Source organism: Sinohyriopsis cumingii, chromosome 6 (assembly GCF_028554795.1).
Source record: "Sinohyriopsis cumingii isolate HCF-2022 chromosome 6, ASM2855479v2, whole genome shotgun sequence".
Lineage (NCBI taxonomy): Eukaryota > Metazoa > Mollusca > Bivalvia > Unionida > Unionidae > Sinohyriopsis > Sinohyriopsis cumingii.
In genome coordinates this window covers 112,582,500-112,610,085 of record NC_142966.1, presented here as the reverse complement: position 1 = coordinate 112,610,085, position 27,586 = coordinate 112,582,500, and the positions used below count along the sequence as shown (strand labels likewise).

The following is a 27,586-nucleotide window of genomic DNA, read 5'->3' as shown; positions in this document are numbered from 1 at the left end:
TCCATAGATTAATGTTATATGTTGTGTGGGACTTCCCTTGAATATAAGGAATGGCATTTCATTGTGTAATCAGGTTAGTATTTTCTTTTGTAAATTTTAACATCAATCTTTATTGATGGTGTTTTTGACTTAACAATGAACATGAACAATCAGTCCAAGAAAACCCAGTCTGGTTTACCAGTTCTACCTTCTGACATGTTGATAGATCTTATCACATTAAAGTTGATAAATCTTACACCCATCCACCTTGAAAACAGCATCTCTGTTTCAAAGATGAAGGTGAAAAGTGTAGCATTAAAGTCATGTCTTTGAATTTATACTGATCAGCATGTACCTTTCCAGAATGGTTGTTGATTGATATTGGTGTCAATACCTTACCAGGTTACCTAATGATAATAATAATAATAATGATGGTAATGCTTTTCATCATTATCATCATTGTCATTTCATGATTACTGAAGGTAGCATAATTTTGCACAGATTCATCTTTATCAACTTGTGAAAATTTAAGAAACATGCAATTCAAAACTGATGGACATGAAACAATGACATGAATAGTTATTGTGCATACGGTACATTCACAGATAAGAACAGATAAAGGATTTGACTAAGGGAACATGTTAAGTATGTAAATTAGATAAATATATATACTGAAAATCTGTTTTAGAAGGCATTATTAAAGCAACTTCAAAATATGTGTATTGATTCTTTGTTTTTATCTCATTTTCATGTTCAGATGTGACTGATTTTAACCACATTTTTGTGAATGATGCTTGTTCTCTCGTTTGTTTGTCGAACTGTCTAACCTAACCTCATTTCCATAATACATGAGTATTAATGAGGTGTGTTATTAAGAATCGTCTGTGGGTTTTTATTTGGTTGATTGATTTGGCATTTATGACCAAGCAACACAAATAGGTTATTTAGTGCCAAGACAGTTGGAGTAAAGTTGCCTTGCTCAAGGACACTCCACAGTAGATGACTAGGGTTGATCTGATGGTAGGATTCGAACCAGCACCTTTTCAATCACGAGTCCAGCATGCTAATGGGTCACCATGCATCCCCAGTTCTCTGTAGGACTTGTGGCGCTAATTCAACTCTCATAATATTAAAAAATTTCATTTAAATGTAAAAATCTCAACTCTCAGACATGTAAAAATCTCAATACTCAGACCTGTAAAAATCTCAACACTCAGACATGTATAAATCTCAACACTCAGACATGTAAAAATCTCAACACTCAGGCGTGTAAAAGAAATCTCAACACTCATGCATGTAAAAAAATCTCAACACTCAGATATGTAAAAATATCAACACTCAGACATGTAAAAAAAATTTCAACACTCAGACATGTAAAAAATCTCTATACTCAGACATGTAAAAATTGTATACTCAGACATGTAAAAATCTTAATACTTAGACCTGTATCTTATGTTTGGAGAAAACCGTAGGAGCAGTGGGATTGTTTTGATCTACATGTACATGAGGGGTGTTTCAGTCTTTTGTTTGGCCTTGTGGGAGGGAATGTTAAATTTAATTGCCCTCTCCATCTGCAATAAAGCTTTGAAATTAGATCTAATCACAGTGCTTTCCTTGCAAAATAATGAAATAAAAAGGAAGAGCTTGAGAAATGAGAATCAAGTTACTAATTAGGAGTCAAGCTTGTGACCCCCATCATTTTTATGATTTGACTACCAGTACTCTATATTTTAACCTGCCATACCAGGACTTCTTCAGCAAGAGAAAACAACAAAGATTACTTGTGTTTGATATGCTGGAAATTGGGTTGACGGACACAATACAGTAGAACCTCTCTTGAAAGACTGCCTCTTGTGCCAAAAAATTATGGTATCTGAAGACAGGTGGTCTCTCATAAGAGGTCACAATGCTATATAATCAATAAATGTGTGCATTGAAAATATGGTCTCTGAAGACAGGTGGTCTCACATAGCAGTGGTCATTCAAGACATGTTTTTCTGTGTTCGCTTTAACTACCATAATGATGGTAAGTCTTGGGACAGGAAAATATTTTAAAATTTGTTTTCATGTCCCAGGACTTGAATGCATGTAAAGAATATATTTTCAGTGTCTCAACACTTGTAGACACAAAAATGGCAGAACAAAATTGGCAAGATCTCCATATGTCACATAGAAGTGACCAGCTCTTGTTAAATTGACAAGTTAGTAGATTGTTATAAACTAATACGATTGTTTTTATGTTATTAGTTTGCATGTTCATATTTTCCGATGTCTCTGACATGAAATACAGGTAAATATAGACTTCATGGGCTGCGTTGAGTTGACTGGGAGATCTGTATTATTGTGTACAGAAGTAATTGCATATCATGCATAGCATCACTTATTGTTTATATTTAAACAAATATTAGATACAGATTTTGCTTTATTCATCATTTTTTTTAACCAAATCTCATTCTTCCAGATCACATTTTAGCACTTCATTCATTGCTGTTTTATTTCATGCACTCAGGATTTATCATTTTTCAGTGATATAAGAGATCCTGCACAGTGATGTAATCTAAAGACACTTTTATAAATATATTAGGCACATAACTGTCATATATTTCATGAAAGGATGACCATACTAAAATAGATTACAATTCTGCCTAGAGATGGGCTAGATCATGATCTATTTTAGTGTGTGGTTTCATTTCACTTTTGATATGGACATGCTGGTTGTTTCAGGAGCTCCTTTTCATTATAATTGGTGGATTTTTCATTTGTTTTCTGAAAGAAATCTTGGCCAGTTAATTCTTATTGATTTTAGAGTCTAAAGGTCAAGATCAAAATGGTTTGCACATGATATGTTTATTTTTAATCACATACTTTGACCAGCCTTTAGAAGGATAGCTTGCATTTGAGACAAGGGAGACATCTGTTTGGGGTCAAAAGGTCATATTTCAAAGTCAAAAGGACTGAAAGAAGGAAAAATAATTTGAAAATAAATTCCTTGTGTACTACATGCCTGAACTCAGCATTGTAGATGGCTTGAATTTGATACAAAGAAGACACCTATTTAAGGGTTAAAGCTCAAGTCGGGTGAATGCCAGGAATGAAAATATTTCCACAGGATGCCTCATTCTGTAAGACAGACCATGACCTAACTTTGTGGATGGCTTGTATTTCAGACAATAAAAGCAGCTATCAAATTTGAGGTCAATATATGAAAGGCTATGGTAAGAAGAAAAATGGTTTCCAGAAAATAGTTTGACATGGCAGGTGTATGTATCATATTTTTATACTCTTGCTTCATTCTATCTCAATAGGTCCTTGCGCTTTTTTCAAAGGTGACCTGTAATTTGAGAGAAAGTGCAAAGGACATTAGGGAACTTAATTATTTGCAGGTAATTGAAACTTTCAGATTTCACAATGTTGTGTCAGTTTAATAAAAGAAACAACAGCTTCCAACATGGTTCATTTTTTTAACTAACATGATGATCGCCTCCGGTACCATATTGATGAATACTATCCATGGGCAGTGTCTGTATGCAAGTTGCTGTGTTCTCATAATAGTAGTTATAGAGTTATAGCACGGCTTTTGTTGTTGTTAGAGAATACCAATAGATTAAAACTTAAAATTATTTGTGAAAGTATTATTCTAAATTTGTCACAAACAGTTCAGCTGTGCTGAGAAAGATCTTGCTTTTATTTACATTGGTAGTGTTAGGCACATGTTTAAATAGGGTCAAATATCTGACATGGCTGGACAAATGGCATTATGTTTTAACTAACCAGTTATGTACACAGCTGAGTTGACAGTCTTTAATGCCATTACTTTTCTACGGGGCAGGTCCATTTGTTTGTGTTTCATATTGGATCTGGATTGGCTGTGATTAAAATCATGGCAGGTCTGGTTCGATGCTTTTCACTTCAAATCCTCAGGTAGAGCTGCGATTCTTACCTTGGTGATGATTGTGTCTTGAAGTGGCAGATAATGGCCATTTGTTGTGTATGATTGGATGTATAATAATATTTAGAACACTGTAATAGAAATTTGTCATGCTCAAGTGTTTCTCAATCATCTGTCATTTTATCAAACGGTTGACACATTGACCCACATGTCAAGAAAGTTTCCTTCTGTTGTTACTTGTTTGGCACAAAAATTTGGGGTCAATAAATTGTCCAGGGTCCAGAAAATCTTTGATATTCATTTTATACCAATTAACTGGTGGGACAAGTCAGTGTAGCAGGTGGACTTTGCCTTGTGTACACATCTTGTGAAGCAGCCCATTGTTGTACATGACCTAAACTTGCATCCAGAATGTGCCTGTATGAGGTTCTAACCTATAGGGATTTACCATATAAATTATGCACTTTTAAACACAAACTAAATGGCAGTTGAAAATCTATCTGTTAATGACAGGTCTAAATTAATAGGTGTATATATACGTTTTTGATACATGTGGGCACAGTGTGTGGAGTATAGAGGCAGCTGATGTGACCCTTTTCAACGGATTATGTCAACATTAGCTACTCTTCAGATACCTGACAGAGTCCTGATTATAAAGGACAGGTGATACAAAGATGGAACTGAATGGTGAAGGCTGATATAAATGACTCCCTGTTTTTTATTTTAAAAGTGTTGCTTCACGTTATCAATTTTTTGTATGCACGTATCATGATGGTATCTTGGGCATTTGATAAAACTCATTATTTAAGTTTTTAGGAATTACAGCCATTGCTTAGGTGAGTCCATACCTGTCTGTAAAGATTTCAACATTTTTTCTCCAGGTTTTTAAAAAAAATCAAAACAAAAAATCATCTGTGGTATTTTGATAACATTTTCTGTTCACTGGCCTGTTTGTTTATCCATTTTTCTGTTTGTGTTTCTGCCAGTTCATATTAATCTTTTCTTCCAGACAGTTGAGTGGAATTAAACCATGTTTGGTATAATAATAATAATAATAATAATAATAATAATAATAAAGATTTTATTGTATGAAGGTGACAGATTAAGTATAAAAATAATTTAACTTGTAGCCCTCAATTCTAAATGTGTACAGGCAAATGTACAGAATACACCTGGAAACATGTCATACAAAAAGGTATAATGGGTTGGTATATATAAGAGCAAATAAGTAAAGATTCTGAACACAGCACTGTGTACACCAACAAGCATGATAGAAAAGCGTTTCATTTACACATGCACACACACACGAACACCCAGAGACATTTTTTAAATAATATATACATATATGTATAAATATACCACAGAGATGGCCATAATCTGTTACAGACATTATCTGGATTGAATCTTTTACAAACGTCTGTGATGAAAGGAAGGCACTGACGATGCTTCTGTAGTATCTTTAGTTGACGGTTCCAAATGATTGGACCCAAGAAAGTCAAACTATTTTTATACAGTTTCATTTTGGGCTTAGGAAGAAGATAGCATAGCATCGAGATAAACAGGCTTATAAGGCGAGTTCAGCGGCAAATCACACAGACCCAATCTGCCATTGCAAAATGTGCAGGCATGTCTGAGTCTGTGGAGTTTGAGTATTCCGTTATACAAACAACACAGACCCTGATCTGCTGACACATGTTTCATTTGGGCTTGATGTATGTTTGAGTACATGCACATGTATATATTTCTTTATATGGAAACCATCTGCAAGATCGGTGAGGTTGGGGTGTTCCTTGCTTTAAGTCCCTGGAAGAGGGTTTCAAAGTTTAAAGATATTCATAGTTTTAATCACAGTTACATTTTTAAATACTTTTTAACAAAACATGTTCCTTGCATTCAGTGCAGGAAGATTTGATGGATTTTAGGCTATGACCTTCTGTTATGCATTAGGGTAGAAAGGGGTTACCTAAGCAGTATATTTGTAACTGGACACGTTTGTTGTTGTTGTTGTGGGATTTAACGCCATTTTTCAGCACATGATAGGCTATGCATGGCAGCCAGTATTAATGGTGGAGGAAGAACCCGGGAAAACCCTGAGAACAACCACTGACCCACGAGAAGCTACTGGCAAGCTTTCTCACATACCTACATTAGCCGAAGCCCAGACTAGAACTCCACGTTTGTAAAACCAATAACTCTAATTGAAAAACATTAACAGGTTTAAAAGAATTTGAAAAGATTTGTATAATTGCATGAAAATCTAATCTTTTCATCCACTTATACAATCAAACATGTACACAAAAAATTTATGTTGACCTCAAGATATTTTGCCTGATTGTGCTGACAAGGTTTCATAAAAAATCGTATAAAAGTTTTAAAAAATATCTTGAAAAAATTGAACTTGCTCTTGTTACCTGAATGTAAAGCAGGTCATCTACATGCATACAGATACATTGATTGGTTTCTTCCAAGTTTTGCTTAAAAGTGTTCCGTATATTTAAATTGTATTTTGTGTTGGCTTTTTGCCATCATTATATGTAATATATACTTGTATCTATATTGTGTGATTGACTATGGTCAATAATTGAATTTAGGGTCTACCTGACTACTGACTTTTTTTTAAATAAGCAACATTACATGTATATTGCATAGCTAATATATCTCTTTGACTTTAGATATATTAAGATCATTATTAATTGGAGGTAAACACATTTACAGATGTTGACTTCAATGTCTTGATTTATTTAGAAATTCAGAATGTTACAGAAGTAAGTTTCTGAATTTGATGGGAAAATTACTCTCATCCTGGTTTGATATTTTGTCTTTGCTTTTTATTTAAATTTTTACTTTAGAATTATCTTTAGAGGAATCAATTTTAGCTGATTTCAGTTGAGAGGATTTAATTTATTTATTTTGATTATTGAAATTAAAAAGTGCTCAATGATTCAAGGACAAAATTACTATCTTGGAATTATTGTGAATTCATTCAAGAACATTTTGGATTGTATCCTTGTGCTACATGAAGACTGTCAGCATAATTGCCACATTCCAGATTAAGTACATTTAATATCCGAATTCGTTCAGATTGCCACTGGAATTCATTTGGAACTCTCTACTTTTGGACTTGATAGAACTACGGGGGGGGGGGGGCATAAAAAGCTGGGCAATTTATATAATGAACAGCCTTCAGAATTTTTCTGCTTTTGTATTTGTGTTTAAAAGAATATGAAAGAACAACTTTTTATCGTGATAATTTGTTCTGTACAATCTACTTTGTCTCTTACATTTGTCAGTTTTGAAGTCAACTTGGCTTTCAGGTCATTGTTGTGCTTCCTTAGAGTCGTTATGTTTTAAGTTTATCCTGGCTGTAATGCAAAGAACGTTTTCATCTTGCCTGCTCGCTGTGTAATTCAGTGTATATTCTGTTTAATCAATTATATGTTGATTATCGAATTACAAGTTAAAAGCCCTTTAGTTGCAGTTATTATTAATTTTAAATAAACAAGGGGTGTACTTTGAATTAACCATATTATGGTACAGTGATTAACCCAAATAATAGGACCCTCCAATTTAAAAAGTATAAAAAGAATGTCCAGACACCAAGCAAGTTTTTCTTAAATCTGATGAGAAATAAGAGTCAAGTAATTTGTATTGCTACCTTTCCAAAATAAAGGATATGCCCCAAATTGATGCCTTGATACTTCTTCCATATCAAGACGAGAGGTGAAGAATCAATACAAAATGATAATTACCCAATACAAGTTATTTTAATCTTCAGCAGTCAACAGTAATTCTTAGTCATTTGCCTTTTTTTATTACAAACAATTGAGAAGTCTTATGAGAAAACTGTAGAGGACACTTGCTCCAATTTCTGTAAGCAAAAACAAACATTTAGAAATTAACCCATGGTGACTAAATCACGTAGTTGAAAACCTTGTTGATTCCATGCTAATTATTTTATCCTGACAGCATGTCCAGCAACTGTTGACATATATATGCATAAAAAAGACAATCCAGATTTGTTCTCCATGTATTGTTTATGTACTGTACTGATCGTTTATTAGCCACATTTGCACAAAATTTTCTGTTGCTTCGCATCTTGTTTACTTAGATTGAATTTGAAGGCTACATTTCTGGTGTGTCACGCACTGAAATATGATTAATTCAGTTCTGATTGGTGGTTACTGTTTGTTCATGGCTAGGGTTAAACAAAAATCACCAATCGGAACTAACTGTGGCTCAATCGTAATAGATACAAGGCAACCGAGGAACTACATGCAGAAGTGGCTATTAAATGATAAGTACAGGCCAGTATTATATATATATATAGTGGCTGGATTTTTAAAAAAAATGTACAACAGAATTATTAATTTGAAGGAGGAGTGGATGTTTCAATAATGAAATGACAAACTGGCCATGACAGTTTTGCTTTGTGTTTGTGGGGAATACAGTGTAATGGGTTTTCGTTGTTAATCATCTCTGCTTCCACCCTCGTGATTGTTTTAAACAAGATTTTTTTTGCATGAGAAAATTGCACTATTTTTCTGTTTTGAAGATAACTGTAATGCCTTCCAAATTTAACTGAATATGTGAAACTGGTATTAAGACATTTTTAAAGCATTTTTGCAATGCAGAGCAATTAGTGTGGTGACCAAGAGGAGTCCTGAACGTGATGAAATGGTGGAGCAGCCTGAGGTGGCAGAAAACGTTGCAATACAATCACCAAAGGCTAGTGGTAGTCTCTTTGGAAGTACAGTATTATTGATATCACATCAAGGATGACAGTGGCATATGAACAGATGACAAGTCTATGCATATCTGTAATCTACATACAACCAGTATTTTGACACCTGCAAAATACTACCACCCTACCAATGACAAACCCTCAACAGATGACAACTCAATGTCTGTCTGTAATCTGCATACTGGAAATACAACCATTATGTCAACACATAGAAAGTACATTTAGCACCACTGACAGACCTTCTGAAGATGAAAAGGGCATCAAGTTAATATGTGTATCAATAGTGTATTGTATCACAGACTGTGTATTGTGAATCATCAATACACAGCAGAGATGTATCATTTCACTCCTAGTCCCACTGTGACTCGCGTTGCTACCTTTCCAGATTTGAAATTAGCAGAACAGATTCAGTTCATGGCCTTTTTTAACAGAATAATGAACTAGACTTGGAGATGGAATCCAACCTGTACACATTATTAGTTTTGATGGATTGTCATCAGAACAAGCCATGATATTGCAAAAATAAAAAGCTAAACGTTGTTTTCTTTGATACTGTCATTCTTACTACACTTTTTGCTTTTTCATACATTTGTCAGTATACATGGATGAATAGAGACAGATGTCTGTGCTTTCTTTTATCATGAATAAAACTGTTTTGGTAAGGTCAGATCAGAGCAGACAAGAGGAATTCTGTCAAAATCAAGTACCTAATAGTGGCAACAGCCAAACTGACATAATCACTTTATTAAGTCAATTATTGAAAGATGATAGAATTGCTACTTTTTTTAAAAACATAATTACATGAGTATAATTTTGCTGAATCCCATATACACGGGTTGTTTATTTGGTAGAGTACGGCAAAATCCCAATAATTGCTCCAATTAAAATTGATGACACCCACATATCTTTTTCAGAAGGTGGACAATACCAATGCTTTGAGTGGAGACGTTCTTATTGTTCATTATTGTTCCTCCTTTGTATCGTGTTAAAGATTATCTCATTCAGACTTTGTTACTAATCACCATAAAATGCTATCGACAGATAATAACTTGTGAAGAAAAGAATGCATATTTCAGACTGAATGGCAGGCTTAACTGCAGCACATTCAAAGTGAGTAGGGTGTTTAGTTGTAATGATTTACATTTGCATGTAGTATTTCCATGAGAAAAGATTCCTCTAAGAATCTTAGGATTGCTACTTAATTTTAACATAGACACATGAGGCATTAGATTTTTTTTTTTTAAATTGTTTTAATTTATAAAGATAATACACAGAATTATCAGCCTATTGGTGAGTCGTGCATAAATATTTAGAACTACATGAAAGTGAGCAACTTAACGTTCAGAAACATTTTTAAAAAACTGCATTTGCCAACTCCAGTGGTATTAAATACCATGTTTTCAGCTCCTTTGATCATAATACCAAGTGAACTTTATGCTGATGTCTTGTCCATTGTGCATCAGTCAAGTGAACCAGTTAGAACCAAACATGGCATCCTCAGTTTGAAGGCCTTTCATATTTGTACACTTTGATTGAGCCAGAAACTGGAACCACTGCGGACAGAGTTGAGATGTCTGTGATCTGCAGAGTTTAGTGCCTAAGACCACTCAGCCTCCAGCGGCCCCCTAGACTGGTTGTATATTCCTCTGAGATTGGTCTGACTTAGACCACTCTGCCTCCAGCAGCCCCCTAGACTAGTGGTTTATTCCTCTGAGATTGGTCTGATAGGGCTGAAAAGAAAAATAATAGCATGTTTCCAGTTTCATGCTTTACAATTTAAAAAAAAAATTAAATCTGTCAGATTTTTTGTCCCCCGGTCCATTTACCAGAAGTTGCATAATTTGATTCTTGAAAAAGATCTTATAAAAATAATTTGATGATACAGTGTTGTATGATGGTTTGATACATTCTCTTCATAGCTGCATAAATAGTTTCCATTTTTCTGATATAATTTGCTATAAATTTGTTAACTGATTTGGCTGGAGTCTTTTGGTGTTACCAGCACAGCAACACAAGTAGGTCATTCTATATAGTACTAGGATGGTTAGAGTAAAGTACCTCGTCTAAGAACACACCACAGGTGCCAGTCTGAGCTGATCTGATGGTAGGATTCAAAAACCACACCCTACAACCTTTTCAATCTCAAGTTTGTCGTGTTAACCACTTTGCCACTGCAACTCACCAAATTTGAAGCCAGCTGTGTTTAGCCAGCAGTGCGCAAAGGTAGCCATAAATGAATCTTCCTTCCTTGTCTGATTCAGTTTGGCACTTAAAGATAATTGGAAAATAGCAAGTGTCTTGATGAGCAAGATCCATCTTATTAATGAGGAGATGTTGCATCATATTTGCTGAGCACATTACCACTCTGGAAGCCTATTTCTGATCTAGTATTGATGAGACTTGGAATGTGGTCTTGCATCATCAAGATATAGAATCTGTTTTATTATAAGCAAGATCTGCTATTAGCTGTCAGGTGATCTAATCAGCTGAGCTACTTTCCATTTGAGATTATTTCTGACCTGATTTTAATAAAAGTAAATTAATCATCAAATGTAGGATGATTTATATTTATGCTGGTGTCATGCATATGATTGGTTGTTTTGCCACTCAAGCGACTATATTTGATCAGACTTGGAAAATAAGCCAGCATCATCAAGTTCTTTAATGAGTATGATTGTGAGTGAAATTTGTGCATGTTAATCACTAGTCCATAAATCAAATTAGTTGAGCTTTTTAACACTAAAGCAACTATATTTCTGTTTTGAATCTGATCAAACTTGTTAAATAGGCTTGTATTATCAAGATGTTGGATTAGCTTGATCATGGGCAAGATTTACACATATTAATGAGGTAATGTTTGATGTATTTGGTGAAGCTTTTCTTCCACTTGGGGAAATAATTTTCCAGTTGGGATTTTGTTCCATTTTGGTTAATAACCTTGCATAATCTTTGTCCTTGATAGGTTCTGTAACGAGTAAGATCGGTGCATATTAGTGAGATACCTTGCAGGAGACTGGCTAGTTACCTCACTAGAATAAGAAAAGATATTTCTGGTCCAGTTTGGTTTATAACATCAGAATCTTTGATGATTTTGAGTTTCAGCAAGAGGCTGCATGGTTATTATGCCATTATCGGTAGGATTAAGTTGTTTTTTTTAGGATATGGTAAAGTAGGCTCAGTCAACATGATATAAAGTTGAGAAAAATAATTCACATTGGATATGTCTTTACAGTACTGCATAAGCCTAGCTAGTGAAATGGTCAACTGCTGCCAGACAGGTGAGCAATTGCAGGCCTGTTTGGTACTCCTGTTTTCTTTAACACTGATATTATAAAAAGAACATGAATTTTGACAAAATATTAAATTGCAACTGCAATTTTTAGATTCAGTTCAAATTATATTGTATGTGCAATGATCTATAGGGATTACTCTTGGTGATGATTATTGTATGTGCAGTGATCTATATGGATTACTCTTGGTTATAATTATTGTATATGAAGTGATCACTAGGGAATACTCTTTCATGATAGTTATTGTATAGGAAGTGATCTAAAGGGAGTACTGATTAATGATGAACTTTCTTTTATCAGTTTTACATACTGAGAATACTTTAACAAATATTGTTACAAGATGGAATTACAACCAGTCTGGACAACTTTACAGCCCTGTTCTGAAAGGAATTTGACATGCAGAAACAGTTGACTTGGATTTTTCTTGAAATAATATTATTGAAGTTATGTGGAAAATGGCACATAAATATTAAATGAATGTAATGCTTGTAAAATTATTAGAATAATTTCTGTGCTATGTATTGCTTGGAATGTGAAATGAATTTAAGTGCAAGATGTACGATACCACATTCCTAAATATTCTGAAAAATTGAGTTTATATTAGTCAGTGTTTGCCGTGTAGAAATTGCAGTGGCTTATCACTGTTGAGAGATGTCATAAATATTCTTGGTTGTGTAAGTATGCAACAACATAAAAAAGAAATGGACAGATTTAATATAAATGATGAGAAACTTGTGCAAGAAAGTTCAAATTTTATTTGTAATTTTTAAATCAAACTTTGAGATGTGAATATCATAGGTTGGTTTACCCAGTAAGGGTGACTTCCATCCAAGTACATACAGCAGATTTACCAGTTATTTCATAGGGAAGGTAGATTTGAATGAAGTTGGAATCATCTCGTCACAATGTCTGCTGTATTATGGGCCAAATTAAGCGACACACTTGTAATCAGTCCTGTTTAATTAAGACTTATTCAAACAGGATATGGCTTTTAAATTTACTTGGATAAAAATATGGTACACTGGCCTCATTTTATCAGATTGTGAAATTTGAGACAGAAACTATCTGCCAATCTGTCACGCCCACTTCATACAGTTAACTGGAGAGATGGTGTCAGGGAAATTGACATAAATTATTAAAAAGTGATCAGTAACATATAAGGTCCAGTTTCATGTAGATTGCATAAACTCTTTTGCTGAAAGGTGATCACACACATCCATTATTTACATGGGTGTGCATGTTGCAAATTTATGAAGGTAGAAGTTGATGAATTCAAGGAAAGAATAATCATCATTACTCTTCCTTGATGTGAACATGGAGCGTTTTGAATAGAATATATTTTTGCGGAGGTCCCCTGCAGGAAAAATTATAAGATTCATGGATCATTAATTGTGTGTGTGATACAAGGAAGAAATATGCACTGGACATACAGTCATGTGGACTACTTTTTTTACAAGCTTCAGGCTACTGACTTCCTCATCATTTGAGCAGTCAAATGGTTGGTAAGATTTCTTTTTTTCTGTTCTTATAAACTTGAGTAATACACTATAATTATTTTTAAAAACACAAGTCTCTGTTCAGTAATTTTAAGCTGGACATCTTAAAGTTCAGAATTGTTTCTCTTGGTCAGTAACTTGAATGTAGAAAAAGGTTAAGCGCATGGTAGTGTAGGTCCAAGTATAATTGACTATGAATTTATGAGAAGAAATTGATGCAAGATGGGAACTCACAAAATTTTAAAACTCAAAGGAATAGAAAAGTGTGGAGTATATAACTGTATGAAATGTGCAACAAAGCATTTCATAGATTACATGTCAGTTTCACTTGATGTTATTTTGGATCCCACCAAGGGCAACAGGATTACATTGTTGACTTGAAGTTTACAAGGTTTATTATTATCAGAACCAACAGAGCTAAAAAAAAAACTTATTTGACATGATGATTAAAAAGTTTGAAATTCGCTTAGTTTTTGAATTAATAAGTTTTTATTCATCTCAGCCCTTCCTTGTTTCCATATCTTTTGCATATGCACTGTGATGTCATCCTAGTCAGTCTTGAAAACCCTAATTGCCATGTAGCTTATTGGGATAGGAAACTTTATGGCCGATATGGTTGTTTCATGTTGTAGGAGGAGTTCTGTGTTTAGAATACACATGCATTATATAGGTTATTGGAATAGGAAAATGTCTGACGGGTTGTTTCATGTCATAGGAGGAGTTCTGTGTTTAGAATACACATACATTATATCGCTGTTCATCTAATACAAGGCACCATGAGAAGTTAAGACTTTCAGTGACATACTGACTTTTTTTTATTGACATGAAATAATGTGCTGGCCTGCTTTAAAACTCTTTATATATATATATATATATATATATATATATATATATCTCGCTTTTGTGGTGAAATCCATACCTGTGTGTATTGCCTTCAACTGATTGATGTAGTGTAGATCCAGTAAATGAGGGCAGGCAAGGAAAGTTTATTGGACAGCATATGTTGGCACAGATGAGAGAAAAGTTAGGGAATTTTGCATTTTAAGGAAATTCAAGGAATTGTTTTGTATAATGTCAAAATTGTTTCAGTGAAAACTGTTTTGAATAACTTCGACATTTTTCATTACTTGCACTTAATTCAAAGTTATCTTTGGTAAGGAACAGAGAGAAACATATTCCACTTTAACGATGAATTTGTGTATAATTTGTGAATAAACTGGTCAGTTAAATAACTGTTTCTTATTTTTAGCCGTTTTACTAGTTTAGTTTTTCATCGTTCTTTATTTTAGCTGGGTATTTGGTACAGTACTAGTATTTTGTTTAACTTGTAATAATAATATTATTTGATTCAAGCATAGTTTACCTATTATATTGTGGTAAATAGTTATGTAATTAAATGGCAACTTACTCTTGAGAAAACTAATTTGTAACAAATTGTATCACTTGTATTATTTACCATATATACTCACTTATAAGACCAGTCCAGTTGCAAACTGTGCTGGCAGATCTGGGTCTGTGCAGTTTGTTAGGGGTAATCAGTAGAACTAACAACACAAACCCTAATCTGCAAGTGCATTATGCTATGGCAGATCTGGATCTTTGTTGTTTCCAATGGAGGTTGTGGGTTCGATCCCCAACCGAGTCATACCAAAGACTTACAAAAATGGTACTAAAAGCTGCCTTGCTTGGTGCTCAGCATTAAGAGGTTAGTGTTAGGACTGGTCGGCCTGGTGTCAGGATAATGTGACTGGGTGGGACATCATGCTACATGTCTGTGACATGATGCCCCAGTGCTAGACATCACTATAAACTGTCACACTGCAGACATCGTAGCGATATGACTGAAAAGTTTTTAAAGCTACGTTAAAAATCCAAATCACACACACACTTATATGCAAAGTTATACGGTACAAGATTTGATACATTTTACATCCACTATTTTTGCATCTTGTGTCTTGTTTGTTAAACTTTTTATCTTTTTGATTAAGACGTTTCAGAATATAATATCTACATATGACAACATGTTGGGTTGGTTTTCTTTTTTATTTCTCATTAATCATAAGCATTTACATTTACTTGTGGTTGGTTCAAACTTCCGCATTTTAAAGCATTTTGTATCCAAAGGGGTAGAGCTGATCCTTCTTAAAATAGTATACTTGGGGTCCGTAACTGGTGACTGCATTATATACCAAACTGCGGTAAAACAAGAATGATAGAAATTTCATAACGCTTGTATAACCATCATGTGATCGGTGGGGGTGGGGGATAAAATAAAAGCTAGTCAAATGTGTAGTAAGAATTTCTGTATATGTAAATTAAATACTTATTTTAACTACATGCTATTGGCGCATTGAATTTTATCAATAATGTTTTAAAATGGAAATAAAGATAACTCTGAGCTTCATGTTCAACCCATATTGTCACACATTAGAGAGTTATCATGATTATAAAACATTGTTCCAAAAATTATTCTTACGGTAATTTTCAACTGCTTTTTGATACTACATGTATTAAAAAGTTGAATTCGGTTTTAATCAGATTAATTGTTGTTTTGGTGAGGGTGTGGGTGTGGATGTTGGGAGTTTGGTTAGGTTGTTTTATAATGAAGCATTGGCTTATCTTTGGAGAAATACAGTCAGTTTCCTTTACTTTGTATGTTTCAGGTGTGTTGGACATGAAATGTGTGGTCAGGGAAAATGTACCATTTGTAAGAGAGACGTTATTAAATGTTTATTCCAGTAACCATGGGAACCCAGTCAGCAGAATAAACCACATACATCCCAAAAATGTAACCCTTTTAGAAAAAATTATGGATCCATCTTTGTAACAAATTTCAATACAAGTGGCATGGTGGGTTTACAAATGGGTCAGGGCATGACCTAAATTCATTTGCTGATTTATAGTAGATGCCAGCACACAATTGCTCTGCAAACACTGTACTTTTATTAGCATAAGAGGTTATATAATATTTCTCTTGTCTGAAGTTATTTCAACAACTTTATTCAAAATTGGAATGGCTCTTTATCATACTGAAAAGAAAATGGGTAGATTGTCTTAGATCCTGGACTTGTTTCTTAAATTTAAGTGAAGCATTAGTGGATATCAAAGTGATTTCTCTATTTGTAGCCTTTTCTTCAATCGAAAATTTTGTCGATGCAGCTACATTTGGGAGGGGAAAGTTATGGTCTGGCTCATGAGACAGGTGGCTCATTAATGGAGGTTTATCTCTACTATAGTGGCCCCACTGGCCAAGTGGTCTAAGGCACTCACTTTTAAAGATCACTGACATCTCACCTCGGTCTGCATGTCGTGGAGTGTCGGCTCTGCCAGAATGGGTACATGAGAAGGCTTGCAATTAGCTTCCCATCAGTTGGTGGTTGTTTCTGGGGTTTTCTCAGGTTCTTTCTCCACCAAATATACTGGATGTTATACTGGGCCTATCATTTGCTGAAAAATGGCATTAAACTAATAAAACTACACTGAATCAAACCTTATTTTGACTTTAGGGACCTCCAAAAGTGGTTGCTCAGGATTGGTGATTGCAGTCTTTGGAAGCTTAGGATGCACTTGATTTAGTCAGCCAATGAAATTGACCGTCTTATGCTTCTTTGACAATGAGCACATTTTATTCAAGAAGCTGGTGATGTTGCTTTTTATGGTTTTTTTATGGGGGGGTGTCTACTTGTCGAGTTTTAACACCTTATTGGCTATATCATGATGTGGAAATGGGAGCTAAGTGCCTTTCCAAGGTTGTATAGCAGGCAAATGATACGGAATGGTGTGGGCAAGTATTCAGCTTGTGACCTTTTGATTATGGGTCAGACACTCTACCAATGGAGGAGCCACCACGGCTTCCGCTTCCACGTGATCTGTTCGCAAACTGCCTCAATAAATAACATCGTTTTCTTACTTTGCAAGTTTGGACTGCTATGTGCTTTCACAGACTTGTAGAGTAGGTATTGACAATCACAGCTGTTACAGTACATTTCAGAAGGTTGATAGATGCTAGGCAAGTCTTAAAGCCAGTGGGGAAAAAAAGGAGAACACTTCTGTTGTCATAATGGAGGAAGATATAAATGTCATTATCTAATGCAGAAATTTCCTGGTACACATTAATAAATAATATCAGCTAGTTATTGGCATTACTTTAAATCGTGTAGAAAATTTGTTTTTCCCCTAGAAATATTCAAAGTTAATTTATACTTTCGTTCTTGGAGATGTTCTTTGCATGTACTGTACATAATTATAAAATGAGTCCAACTGTAAACTGCACAGATCCAAATCTGATGTGACATAATGTGCCAGCCAGATCTGGGTCTATGTAGTTTGTTAGGAGTAATCATTAAAACAATCATCATAGACCCTGATCTGATGGTGCTTTATACGATGGCAGATCAGGGTCTGTGTTGTTTGGACTCAACTTACAGATACATTCTGTATATTCTGATGTTTGACACTTTACACATATCTTATTTTGAAAAAAGATTTGAAGACGAAAATATTTTGATGGGAGTAATGATGATGATGATGAAATCGGGTGTTGGTAATAATATTTTGCAAGGAAAATGTCAAGGCTTGTTGGACCAGATGTCCTGAAAGGGGACAAATTTTAATCTTAATTTCCTGGGCTGAATTGATCAAATCAAGTGGTCATAATTTTACAGATCTTTTCCTGTTCACATAAGAATAAAAATTTAACTCGTAATAAATCATGTGAGCCGGTACATGAAACTCAAAATTCATTTGGGAAAATATCCTTCCTTGTTTTTTTTAAATTTTATTTAGAAATTCTAATGTGTCAAGATAAATTGCTTTGGTTGTTATTTGAAGGTGATTTATGCAGTTTAATTTAGTAAATATAATAAGGAAGTATCATGTAAGATGTCAGGTAATTTAATAAGGTTTTACCATTTATTTCATTACCTCAGAAATTTGCAGTGTAATGCAATACAAGTTTTAAAGGTAACTTTAGCAACGGGTATGGAGAGCAGCTTTTAAACCAAGTATTAATTAACTTCTCAATTTGATCTAACTAGAAAGATGTAATTATTACATGTATTTATTTATCTAATAATGTATATTATTTCAGGATATGTCAGTTTGTGATGATATTAATGTTATTTCTGAAATTAGAATGGCAACACAATAAAGGACTTGATAGGAATTAATTTTTGACCCTGTATAGTTATGTCAAGAAACACTGCCAGATTCATAACCAAATCATTGCTTGTAATGTAGCCCTGTCACTAAGAATTGAAACTGGGAAACATGACTTCTTGTGCAGAAATTAATGGTATTGTCCATTGGATTTGCTTCATTCTCAATAAAACATGCAAAAGAGCCCTCTGGACACGAAAATGTTAAAATTTGCAGGATATTGCAAGTAATAATTACAAGTATTAACATGTCATTTATCTTCCTTCATGACCTTGTTGGGTCCTGTGTCTTTCTTGATCTACTATGGTTTCTAAATACAGGATTTCCCCTGAGTTTTCCTCCAACCAGGAATACTTTGAAATAGTTGTTAGATAGAGATGGTTAAAGGTGAGAAATAGAAGGAAGGGCTTAGGAATAGGTCAGATTTAAAGCTAAGGTACCATTAGCTTTGGAACTCCCATAGAAGGTTAAAGGTGAGAAATTTAAGGAAAGACTTTTTGAATTGATAATTTTTAGAGATATGGTAGGATTGACTTTGCAACTTTGAGATGGGTAAAGGGAAGAACGCTGGTTGTAAATGTGACTTGTCCTTTTTATGTAAAGCTTTTATTTCCTCTCTACACTTCAAATACAGGAACATCAGTTTCGATTTCCCATTTTTTAAAACCAGAAAATACCCATCCTCATTGATCCCTATTTATTGAACTTGAAGAAAAATAAGATCGAAATTGCTAATGAAACATTGATATATCGCTTGTTTTATGGTTGAAAATGGTAGTGAGGACCTAGAAATTTTAATCAACATTTTGAATTGTCAGCTTTTCATTAGGAGTCATAAATTTGGTTAAATTTTCTTTCCAAATGACATTCGTAATATATCATATTCAAAGAAATTTTGAAAATGTAACTTGCGCCTAGTGTAGGCAGTACATTAATATGTAAATGCCAACTAAATACTTTTTATTAAGTGAAATTTGTGTTTTAATTCTATCTTTTAGTTCCTCTTAAGTGTAATCGTCATAAATACAATGTGTATTTAACACGTTAACCCTTGGAGGTTTTTGTAGTTTTCATCTCAAGTAGCAAACACATTTTGCAAGCTATTTCTGAATACATCCTAAAACACCAACTTCCAGGTGATCTTCCAATAACATACTGCCTAGTTATGTTAGAAACATTGTTTTTCATTGGCTATTTGGCTCGCGCATCAGCAGAGGGGTAAAAGTTGGATTTTTTAAAATAAAAATATAGTTGCTTAACGGACCCATTATTTTCGTATCAAGACCACTCTTTATTCCAAATGCCCATCTTATCCTACTTTTTGCAAAGGTTCATCTGTTTGCAGTTCATACTGATCTGCCTTACATCTGAGACCAAGAAGTCTAAAATCTGGACACAAAATCTGATTCTGACAGCAGGTGAATTTTGGGTAGAAAAAAATTGGGTCAAATAAATGAGGTTTTTCCATCTGTATTTTGTAGTGCAATTAGAAATTCCAGATTATTTGGTATCATTGTGGAGTTACATCTGTCTACCTTTCTCTAATACCACCCACTTTAGTGTATCTTACATGACCTTGACGCTACAGTGCTCAGCAGTAGGCTGCTACCTCCTGCCACATAAACTCGTCACCAGGGGTTAATGTGTTAAACATAAAATATACTAGCTGTGTTCACAGGCATTTCTCTGAGAACCCAATTAAGTCCCATGTTTGGATAACTGACTTGCGGAGGCATTGGTTGTATTGTTCCACTAAATTAAAAGCAGGCCTCATTTGTATTATCACATAAATTATGTCTTTTGAATCAAATAAAGGAGGTGGAATAAAGAAGTTAAAGGCACACAAATCCATCCTACTTAAAATGTAGCCGCTCTGGTCGTATGTTGGGTGAACTCACTTCATTTGATCAATTGAACACTCTTATAAATGTTATTGTGTATGTAACATAAAACATAAACATAAAACTACCTTAATTTAACCGACTCATTCATAATTGTGATCAAAGATAGCAAAATGAATACTTTGCAGAATAAAGAGCTTTGTTTCACAGATACAGACCACTGAGAGCAAGCATGTTTCAGAGAAATCATGAACTGGCACTTAGAGATATCGTCATGGATGATAAGAAGTTTCACTATCACTTCCTTTGAAATCATGATATCAATATCATACTAACTGAACAATACAAAATTTGAGTTTCGATGTAGACAGTTGTCTCACTAAATGAATGTTGCTAGTTTTTGAAAAAAAGGAATCTTGTTTTGTGGTGTGTCAACATTTAGTCAAGTCCCCTGCACCTCCAACTCCTGACTTGGCAGTATACTATTAAATACCACTCCTGGAACCAACACTAATCAACAAAACAAAAAGCAGTGATGTAATACACGTTTTTGTGTACACTTGATGATTGCTGAAACAAGTTGGAACGATCTTTCACATGTTGGACATTTTGAAAATAAATGTATTTATACCGAATAACAAACAACTTCATTAGAAAAACCGTGTTATTAACAATTATTATCAACATGATTGTAAAACAAGGATTCAGACATTAAACAGCCCAGTTCTCTACCACACACACACACACACACACACGTTTTTCTCAAAGTATAGCTATGAGGATTTTTGTCAATTTTTGGAGGTCCCTCAGTAACTCGTGCCCTCCCTTATAGTGCGATCTATGTTTGTAGACCCCGTTGTGTGTGAGTTATCAAGGGAGAGGTGTATAGTGAATTCAGACAAGGATTTCTTGGATTATTTTATTGTTATTCATGAAAAGACTGTTGGCACATCATCACACTTCAGGCCATTGGTACATTACTACGTTTGAGACTACAGGAACATCAACGCTTTCAGCATTCAATCTTATTTGGAATGCCACTGGAATTTAATCAGAATGTGATTCATTAGGACTGGTGATAAAACTTTGTGTACTGTTTGGGATTTAATTCATGCTACTGGACGTTCTTTTTAAATTTTTCTTTGTATTCTAGGGAAATAAATTATTTGTTGAATTTTACAAAAGATTTTGGTTGTTTGCTCTTTTCTCTTACTTAGTTTAGGACCATTGAGTGATAATAATTTCTTTGTGATGTTGCGGAACAAATCTAATTTATTGATGTTCATAATGAAAACCAAAAGAAATATGGAAAAATGTAACTTTAGATGTTTAGAGAAATTTTGTTGGAGATCAGAAGAAATAGTAATGCAGGTTAAAGGATTATACAGAGGAGAAATTAAAAGAGAGCTTCAGGGATAAAAAAATGTTACTGTCGAAATAATTAGCCAATATAGCCTCCATCTGCCGCACAAAATATTCATCAATTATCATTTTTTTAAGGGATGTAATGTATCCAGGAGTGCTCCCTGAGACAGGATAAAGGAGGAGATGAAATCTGCAGATGCAGAGGAGGAGTACCGAGCTCTGGAGCAGTATCTACAGCAGGCCGAGGTGGAGTATAAGGAATTTAGAGAATAACATTTTTTGTCCTTCAACCAGAGGCGAGATATTTGTATCACTTTACCATTATCACTGATCTTAGCATTAATTTCTTTGTTAAGGTTTTTTATGCAATTTGTTACCTGTACATTTGTGCAATTTGATGGCTGCGTTTTGGAGACAAAGTTGTCGTAGTTTATTTGATTGAGCATTGAACTTGTAATGAAAAGGTTGCAGATTCATTAGCCAGCCAGGATAGGTTGCTTCATTGCAACCATGGGAAAGGTATTTGGTTCCCATTTCCTTGGCTTGTTATATAGTAATTAATTGTTTTTAAAAGTTCCTTTAAAAAACAGCCACTAAACCAACATCATTTTGAGGAGAACTATACTTACTACTAGCAAATTGAAACTTGTCTAGCTGGGGGGGGGGGGAATTTTAGGCCCCATTCACACAAAAAATTCCCAGATAACAAGTAAAATGGCAAAATCATGTTTCATTGTCGTATTTCTGAGTGAAAAATGGGAATTATTATATGCTCATTTTTTTCTCCATTAACTTTGCATTGTCATAACCATTCAATATTTTACGATACTGAACTTGCGCGCAACTTCGTATTGCACTCCTAAAGGAACTACTTTCTATTGTAAACGAACAATGGACGCAGACGCTAGCACTTTTGATTTGTAAACAAATCATGTACACTTGCGTATTAGGCACTTTATGTTTTGGTTGATTAAATTTGTTTCTGAATGAAGTAAAGCAGATGTTTCATGGACTGCCACATACCAGCTGCTTTGTCACATTCCGAGTTAACTTTTTTTTATACAATGTTTCGGATTTAGGCTAGCTATACAGTAGAGGCCAGAAAGGGTCCTTACAAATAACATGCAAGTGACAAGGTATAAACTGTCTCCTTTAGCTGGTAATAAGAATGGCAAAAACTGTACTTAGAGTGTTACATCCTGAATTTCCTCAAAATGTACTTTATTAGTTCTGCAGATCCAGATTACATGAGCCATGTCATAGGTTCTCAATCTTGATTACACATTTTGAAATTGTACGGTAATTTCGAATATAAGTGCAGTTTCATCCTCCTTACTGCACTCTAAATGAAATAAGTATTAAATTCCATAGCATCTTTTTGATAATTGCAATTGAAAGACTTCATATTTTTCCCACATTATGATTTCAAACATTCAATGACAGAAATAGAAACACAGTTGCAGATGTCAACATGCTTCTCCCTCATTTCTTCAATCCGATGTATTTCATGTGGAATTGTCACATAAAAATCCAGTCCATAATCACAAAATTTCATAGAATCGAAAAAAAAATACCAAAATCTATTCATTCCAGATCAAATGGAAAAATTGTTGCAATGTGCATTCATTCACAATGACTCCAAATTACAATTTTAAGTAGACAAAAATGCCATTTTCTTTCAAAACTTATGTCTAGCGACTAAGTTCAAATTTGTCTGGGTGGAGCTATGTGTACAGTAAGAATGTTGTTTTCCCATACAATTGCAGTAACCTATAAATATACAGCACTGATCATAAAGTGTTCTATGACACTTTTGGTATGTCATCCTTGGATAAAAGAATATGGGAAATTAAGCTATACCTCACAATTTTTGAAATACTAGAACAGTTTCTAGTTTAACTCACCAGAATCTCTCACAAGGCTGTTGTTTACCAAAGTCTCTCACAAGGCTGTTGTTTACCAAAGTCTCTCTCAATGCTGTAGTTTATTAATCAAAATCTGAGCCGTTTATATTTCCAGAGTAAGTAGGAGTTTGTTAAAGTTTGGAATAATCAGTTGATCAGTGCTCAGCACTCTTGTATCAGAGGTCAGATCACCAAGATATGCATGAGTCCCTTACATTTGGACTGATCTGTTGACCAATTCACTGTTCTCTTGTATGGGAGACAAGATCTCCCAAGATATGCAGGAGTCTTTTGCATTTTGACAATTCTATTGATCAATGCCCAGCACTCAAGTATGGGAGACCAGATCTCCAAGGTAAGCATGAGTCCCATACATTTGGACTGATCTATGGACCAATTCCTAGTATTCTTGTGTGGGAAACAAGATCTCCCAAGATATACAGGAGTCTTTTGCAGTAGCATTGTTCTGTGGACCAATGCCCAGAACTGGTGTATATGAGACAAGATCTCCAATATTTTATAAAATGCAGCAAAGAATGTTATTTTTCAAAAGATTTCATTGCCTTAAAAGATGGGTGGCCATTATATCAGGAACTAATACGTGCAAACTCAGCACTTGATATTTATTGTTTTTCTTTCTTTCTTTCTTTTATAATGATTTTATTAAACATAATCTTAAAAATTTGTTTAGGTAATTTTGAAATATGTATTTAAACTGTTAAACATTTCTAGGTCCTCAGTTTTCTTTAATTTGTCCAATTAAATAATTTGAAATCAGTAGCTAATTGCACCATCCTGCAGGAAAGTTTCCAACAATGCAAAAATGACTGGACCAGTGTTATATTTTGAATAAAATAAATATTACTGCACGTTGTAAAAACTTGTAATGCAGTACCCTGTACAGCTCTGCTATCAGTGTAGATCAAATTACAGTAACCCAACATGTGACACGTTGACAGTATCACCATAGTAACATCATTTACTTTTATGAGAAACAACTCTAAGGGAGATACACTCATAAAATTATGCCAAGGGTTAGAGTGACTTCATGAATATTGCCCTTCACTGTGAGCCACTTGCTTTGTTTATGCATGTCAAGAACCAGCAAAAGGTCAACATAAGGTCAGGAGCCATTTTAGATCACAAAGATCTAATCATAAAGACCATAAAATCCCAAATACTTGAATTTATCAGAAGGTTGATAGCTATTATGTGTCTTGGATAGAACAACCTTCCAGTATATATATCCTGTGCTAAGGGAAGATGTTTTATGAAATTGGTATATTTAGAATAGGTTTAATATCGGCCTGGTGCCCTCTTGATAATTTAACTTCTGGCTTTTGATGTAATTTATGCCTTTGACTGGGGAAGACCAGCGATGAGAAGTTTGGATTTATATATGGATGTACAGATTTGGGGTGGTGGATACTGATTTATAAAAACTGTTGGGACAAAGCATAGAACCTGGTTTTGTAATAATGCCCTGTATTGAAGACCCATGATTACAGCTCAGCTTGTCCAGCACAGTAAAAGAAAAATCTTGTTGAAACACTGATGATGGTCCATAGTGTTTGAAACAAGAAAATCTTGTTTTGTGTTGAAACAACATTAACACTTGAATTTGTCCACATTCGCATGCAAAAAGCAATGACATGATACATGATGTTTTCGCTCATAATGCATGTTAATACCTCTCAAATTTCTTTTTAAAGCTCTTTAAAGGTTCATTATCTTGAAAATAATCATGATTTACACAGTAAAGCCAAAACCTTCATTAGAAAAAGAATTTTTGTGATGATTATTCCCAACAACTAACAAAACCTGTATTCAACTATTAAACAGTTCCCCCACCCCCATGATGTCTCATCATTGATGTCTCGCTGGGATAGCATCCCTTTATAATTTTTCAGAGGTCGCTTGGTAACTCGAGCCCTTGCTTATTCTGCAGGCTGTGTTTTTGGACCCCATTAAGGGAGATGTGTACATGAAGTGGATATTTCTCAGTGCTTTGGTTTTCTCCATTTTTTTCCTAAATGTACTTCAGTCTGAGAATTACTTGGGCTTTGGTCTACATCATAAATACTGTATATGCTCATTTCTAAGTTGATCTCAACTGCATGCAACCTAGATCCTTATTGCATAATGTGCTTGCAGATCAGGCTCCATGTTTGTTCGACGATTACTTTCAACAAACTGCACAGAGCCAGATGTGTTGGCATATTATGCAGTGGCAGATCTTGCTCTGTGCACTTTGTTCTTATGAATGTGCATATAAGTGAGTATATAATGTACATGTGTTATCTTGTAAAGCTCTGAACTTTTAACCATGTCTTCCTCCCAGAGTTCTATTTAATTAATTAATTAACCAAGATTTTTCCTGATGATACTTTTTAAAAAAATATTTCCATAAAATGGTAGACTTATAATGCAAAGGTCTAAGCTACAACCCAAAGACAAATACTGTAAATAGTCACTTTTAAGTTGTGTCCAGTTGCAAACTGCACAAATCCAGATATGCCATTGCATAATGTGCCAGGAGATCTGGGACTGTACAGTTTGTTAGGAGTAATCAGTTGAACAAACAATATAGACCCTTGTCTGCAGGCGCATTATGCTACATCAGATTGGGATCTTTGTTGTTTGCAATTTGACTAAACTTATAAGTGAGTATATATTGTACCCTGCAACCATTTCCGAGATTAATGTGTGCACATTTCTTGCACTCTGCAACTGCCTGGATAATTTTTGAAAGTGAACTAACAGGATAGTTTGTTTTTGGATATTGTATCAAAGTACATGGGTGACCTCATTTTAGAAATAAAATTAACTGATAAAATTTAGCACAATTTGCCTGAATTTTACAGACTATTTTGTCTGATCTCATAGTCTGGTTTCCAGAAAATATCACATGATGTGAAGTGTCGAATTTTGAATTGTATTGAACCTTAAAGTTGAATGCATTGAGCATTAAAATGTTATCGCATTTAAGCCAGAAAAGTCTTTGTGACGGGTTACTTCAACCTTTCTTCTTTTCTTCTCCATCCATGTCAGTGTTAAAACTTGAAAATCTAGAAATTATGACTGAGTGAGCTTTGTCCTGAGAATGTAAACATTTGAGCTACCAACCATAACCACTTGATAGGAATCCATGTCAACTTATCATTTTTAAAGAAAAATTGATCTGCCCGTATTTCACAGATTCTATGCTGCCTAAATCTGATGGAAGAAATTATTATCTTGGGGGAAAATTTAGGAACTGCTGCCTATGATTGGGCAGAATAAATTAAGGTGTACACTTTAGAAGCAATGTGAGTTTAAAGTGACGACCTTAGTTGGAATTCTTTAGTCTTAATTTCCTGAGATGGGAGTAGTTTTGGCTCTGGCGGAAGCCTAAAGAAAATAGTGCTTTCCTTGTTAAACAAGGGACCAGGTGGCTCTCTTGTGAGAAAAGACAGGGTTTAGTGCTAGGACGCACAAGTTCTGAAAGAGAACAGCATTAAGGAACAGCTTTGTGTGAGAGACAACACAGTATGAAGACGGAAGTCCAAGAGAAAAAAAAAGAAGGACAAGGTCAGAATAAAGGACTAGGAAGTTCAGGAAGGGACAAAGGGTAGAGAACAGGAAGTTTACGAAATAGGAAGACGTTGATGCACACTCGATCAAGGGAGGAGGGTGATGCAGATCGGTACTGCTCTTTTCACCACTCGTTATTATGATGGAATAAATCCAAATTGGACACTGCTAATAAATTCTGTTGACATAATTTAGATTGAATTGAATTGTAACATTTAATTTGTTTTGATTTGTTATTTTTTTTTGTCTAAGGGGCTCATATTGCTTTATTTCTTCCCAATATTCTTGCTCGGTTCTCTGTTGAAATTCTTTTTTCACTCTTACCGGGCTATAACATCGAGGGTGGTCATC

General features: G+C 34.5%; 1 protein-coding gene and 1 long non-coding RNA gene across 2 annotated transcripts in view; one reads left to right on the top strand and one right to left on the bottom strand.

Annotated features, from left to right (window-relative positions):
- The window catches only part of LOC149797737 (rho GTPase-activating protein 7-like), a 290,132-nt gene that overhangs the window by 24,818 nt on the left and 237,728 nt on the right, over positions 1–27,586 (top strand). Inside the window, exon 2 of the mRNA XM_089962678.1 lies at positions 21,894–22,004. Coding sequence (XP_089818804.1) covers positions 21,942–22,004 — 63 coding nt within the window. The 5' untranslated portion in view covers positions 21,894–21,941. The remainder of the gene's footprint in view (positions 1–21,893; positions 22,005–27,586) is intronic.
- Positions 9,840–10,834, bottom strand: LOC149797739 (uncharacterized). Its single transcript, XR_016421550.1, has 2 exons — positions 10,668–10,834; positions 9,840–10,339 (listed from the first exon to the last, which is right to left on the bottom strand). It is a non-coding gene; the product is annotated as an uncharacterized LOC149797739 (long non-coding RNA).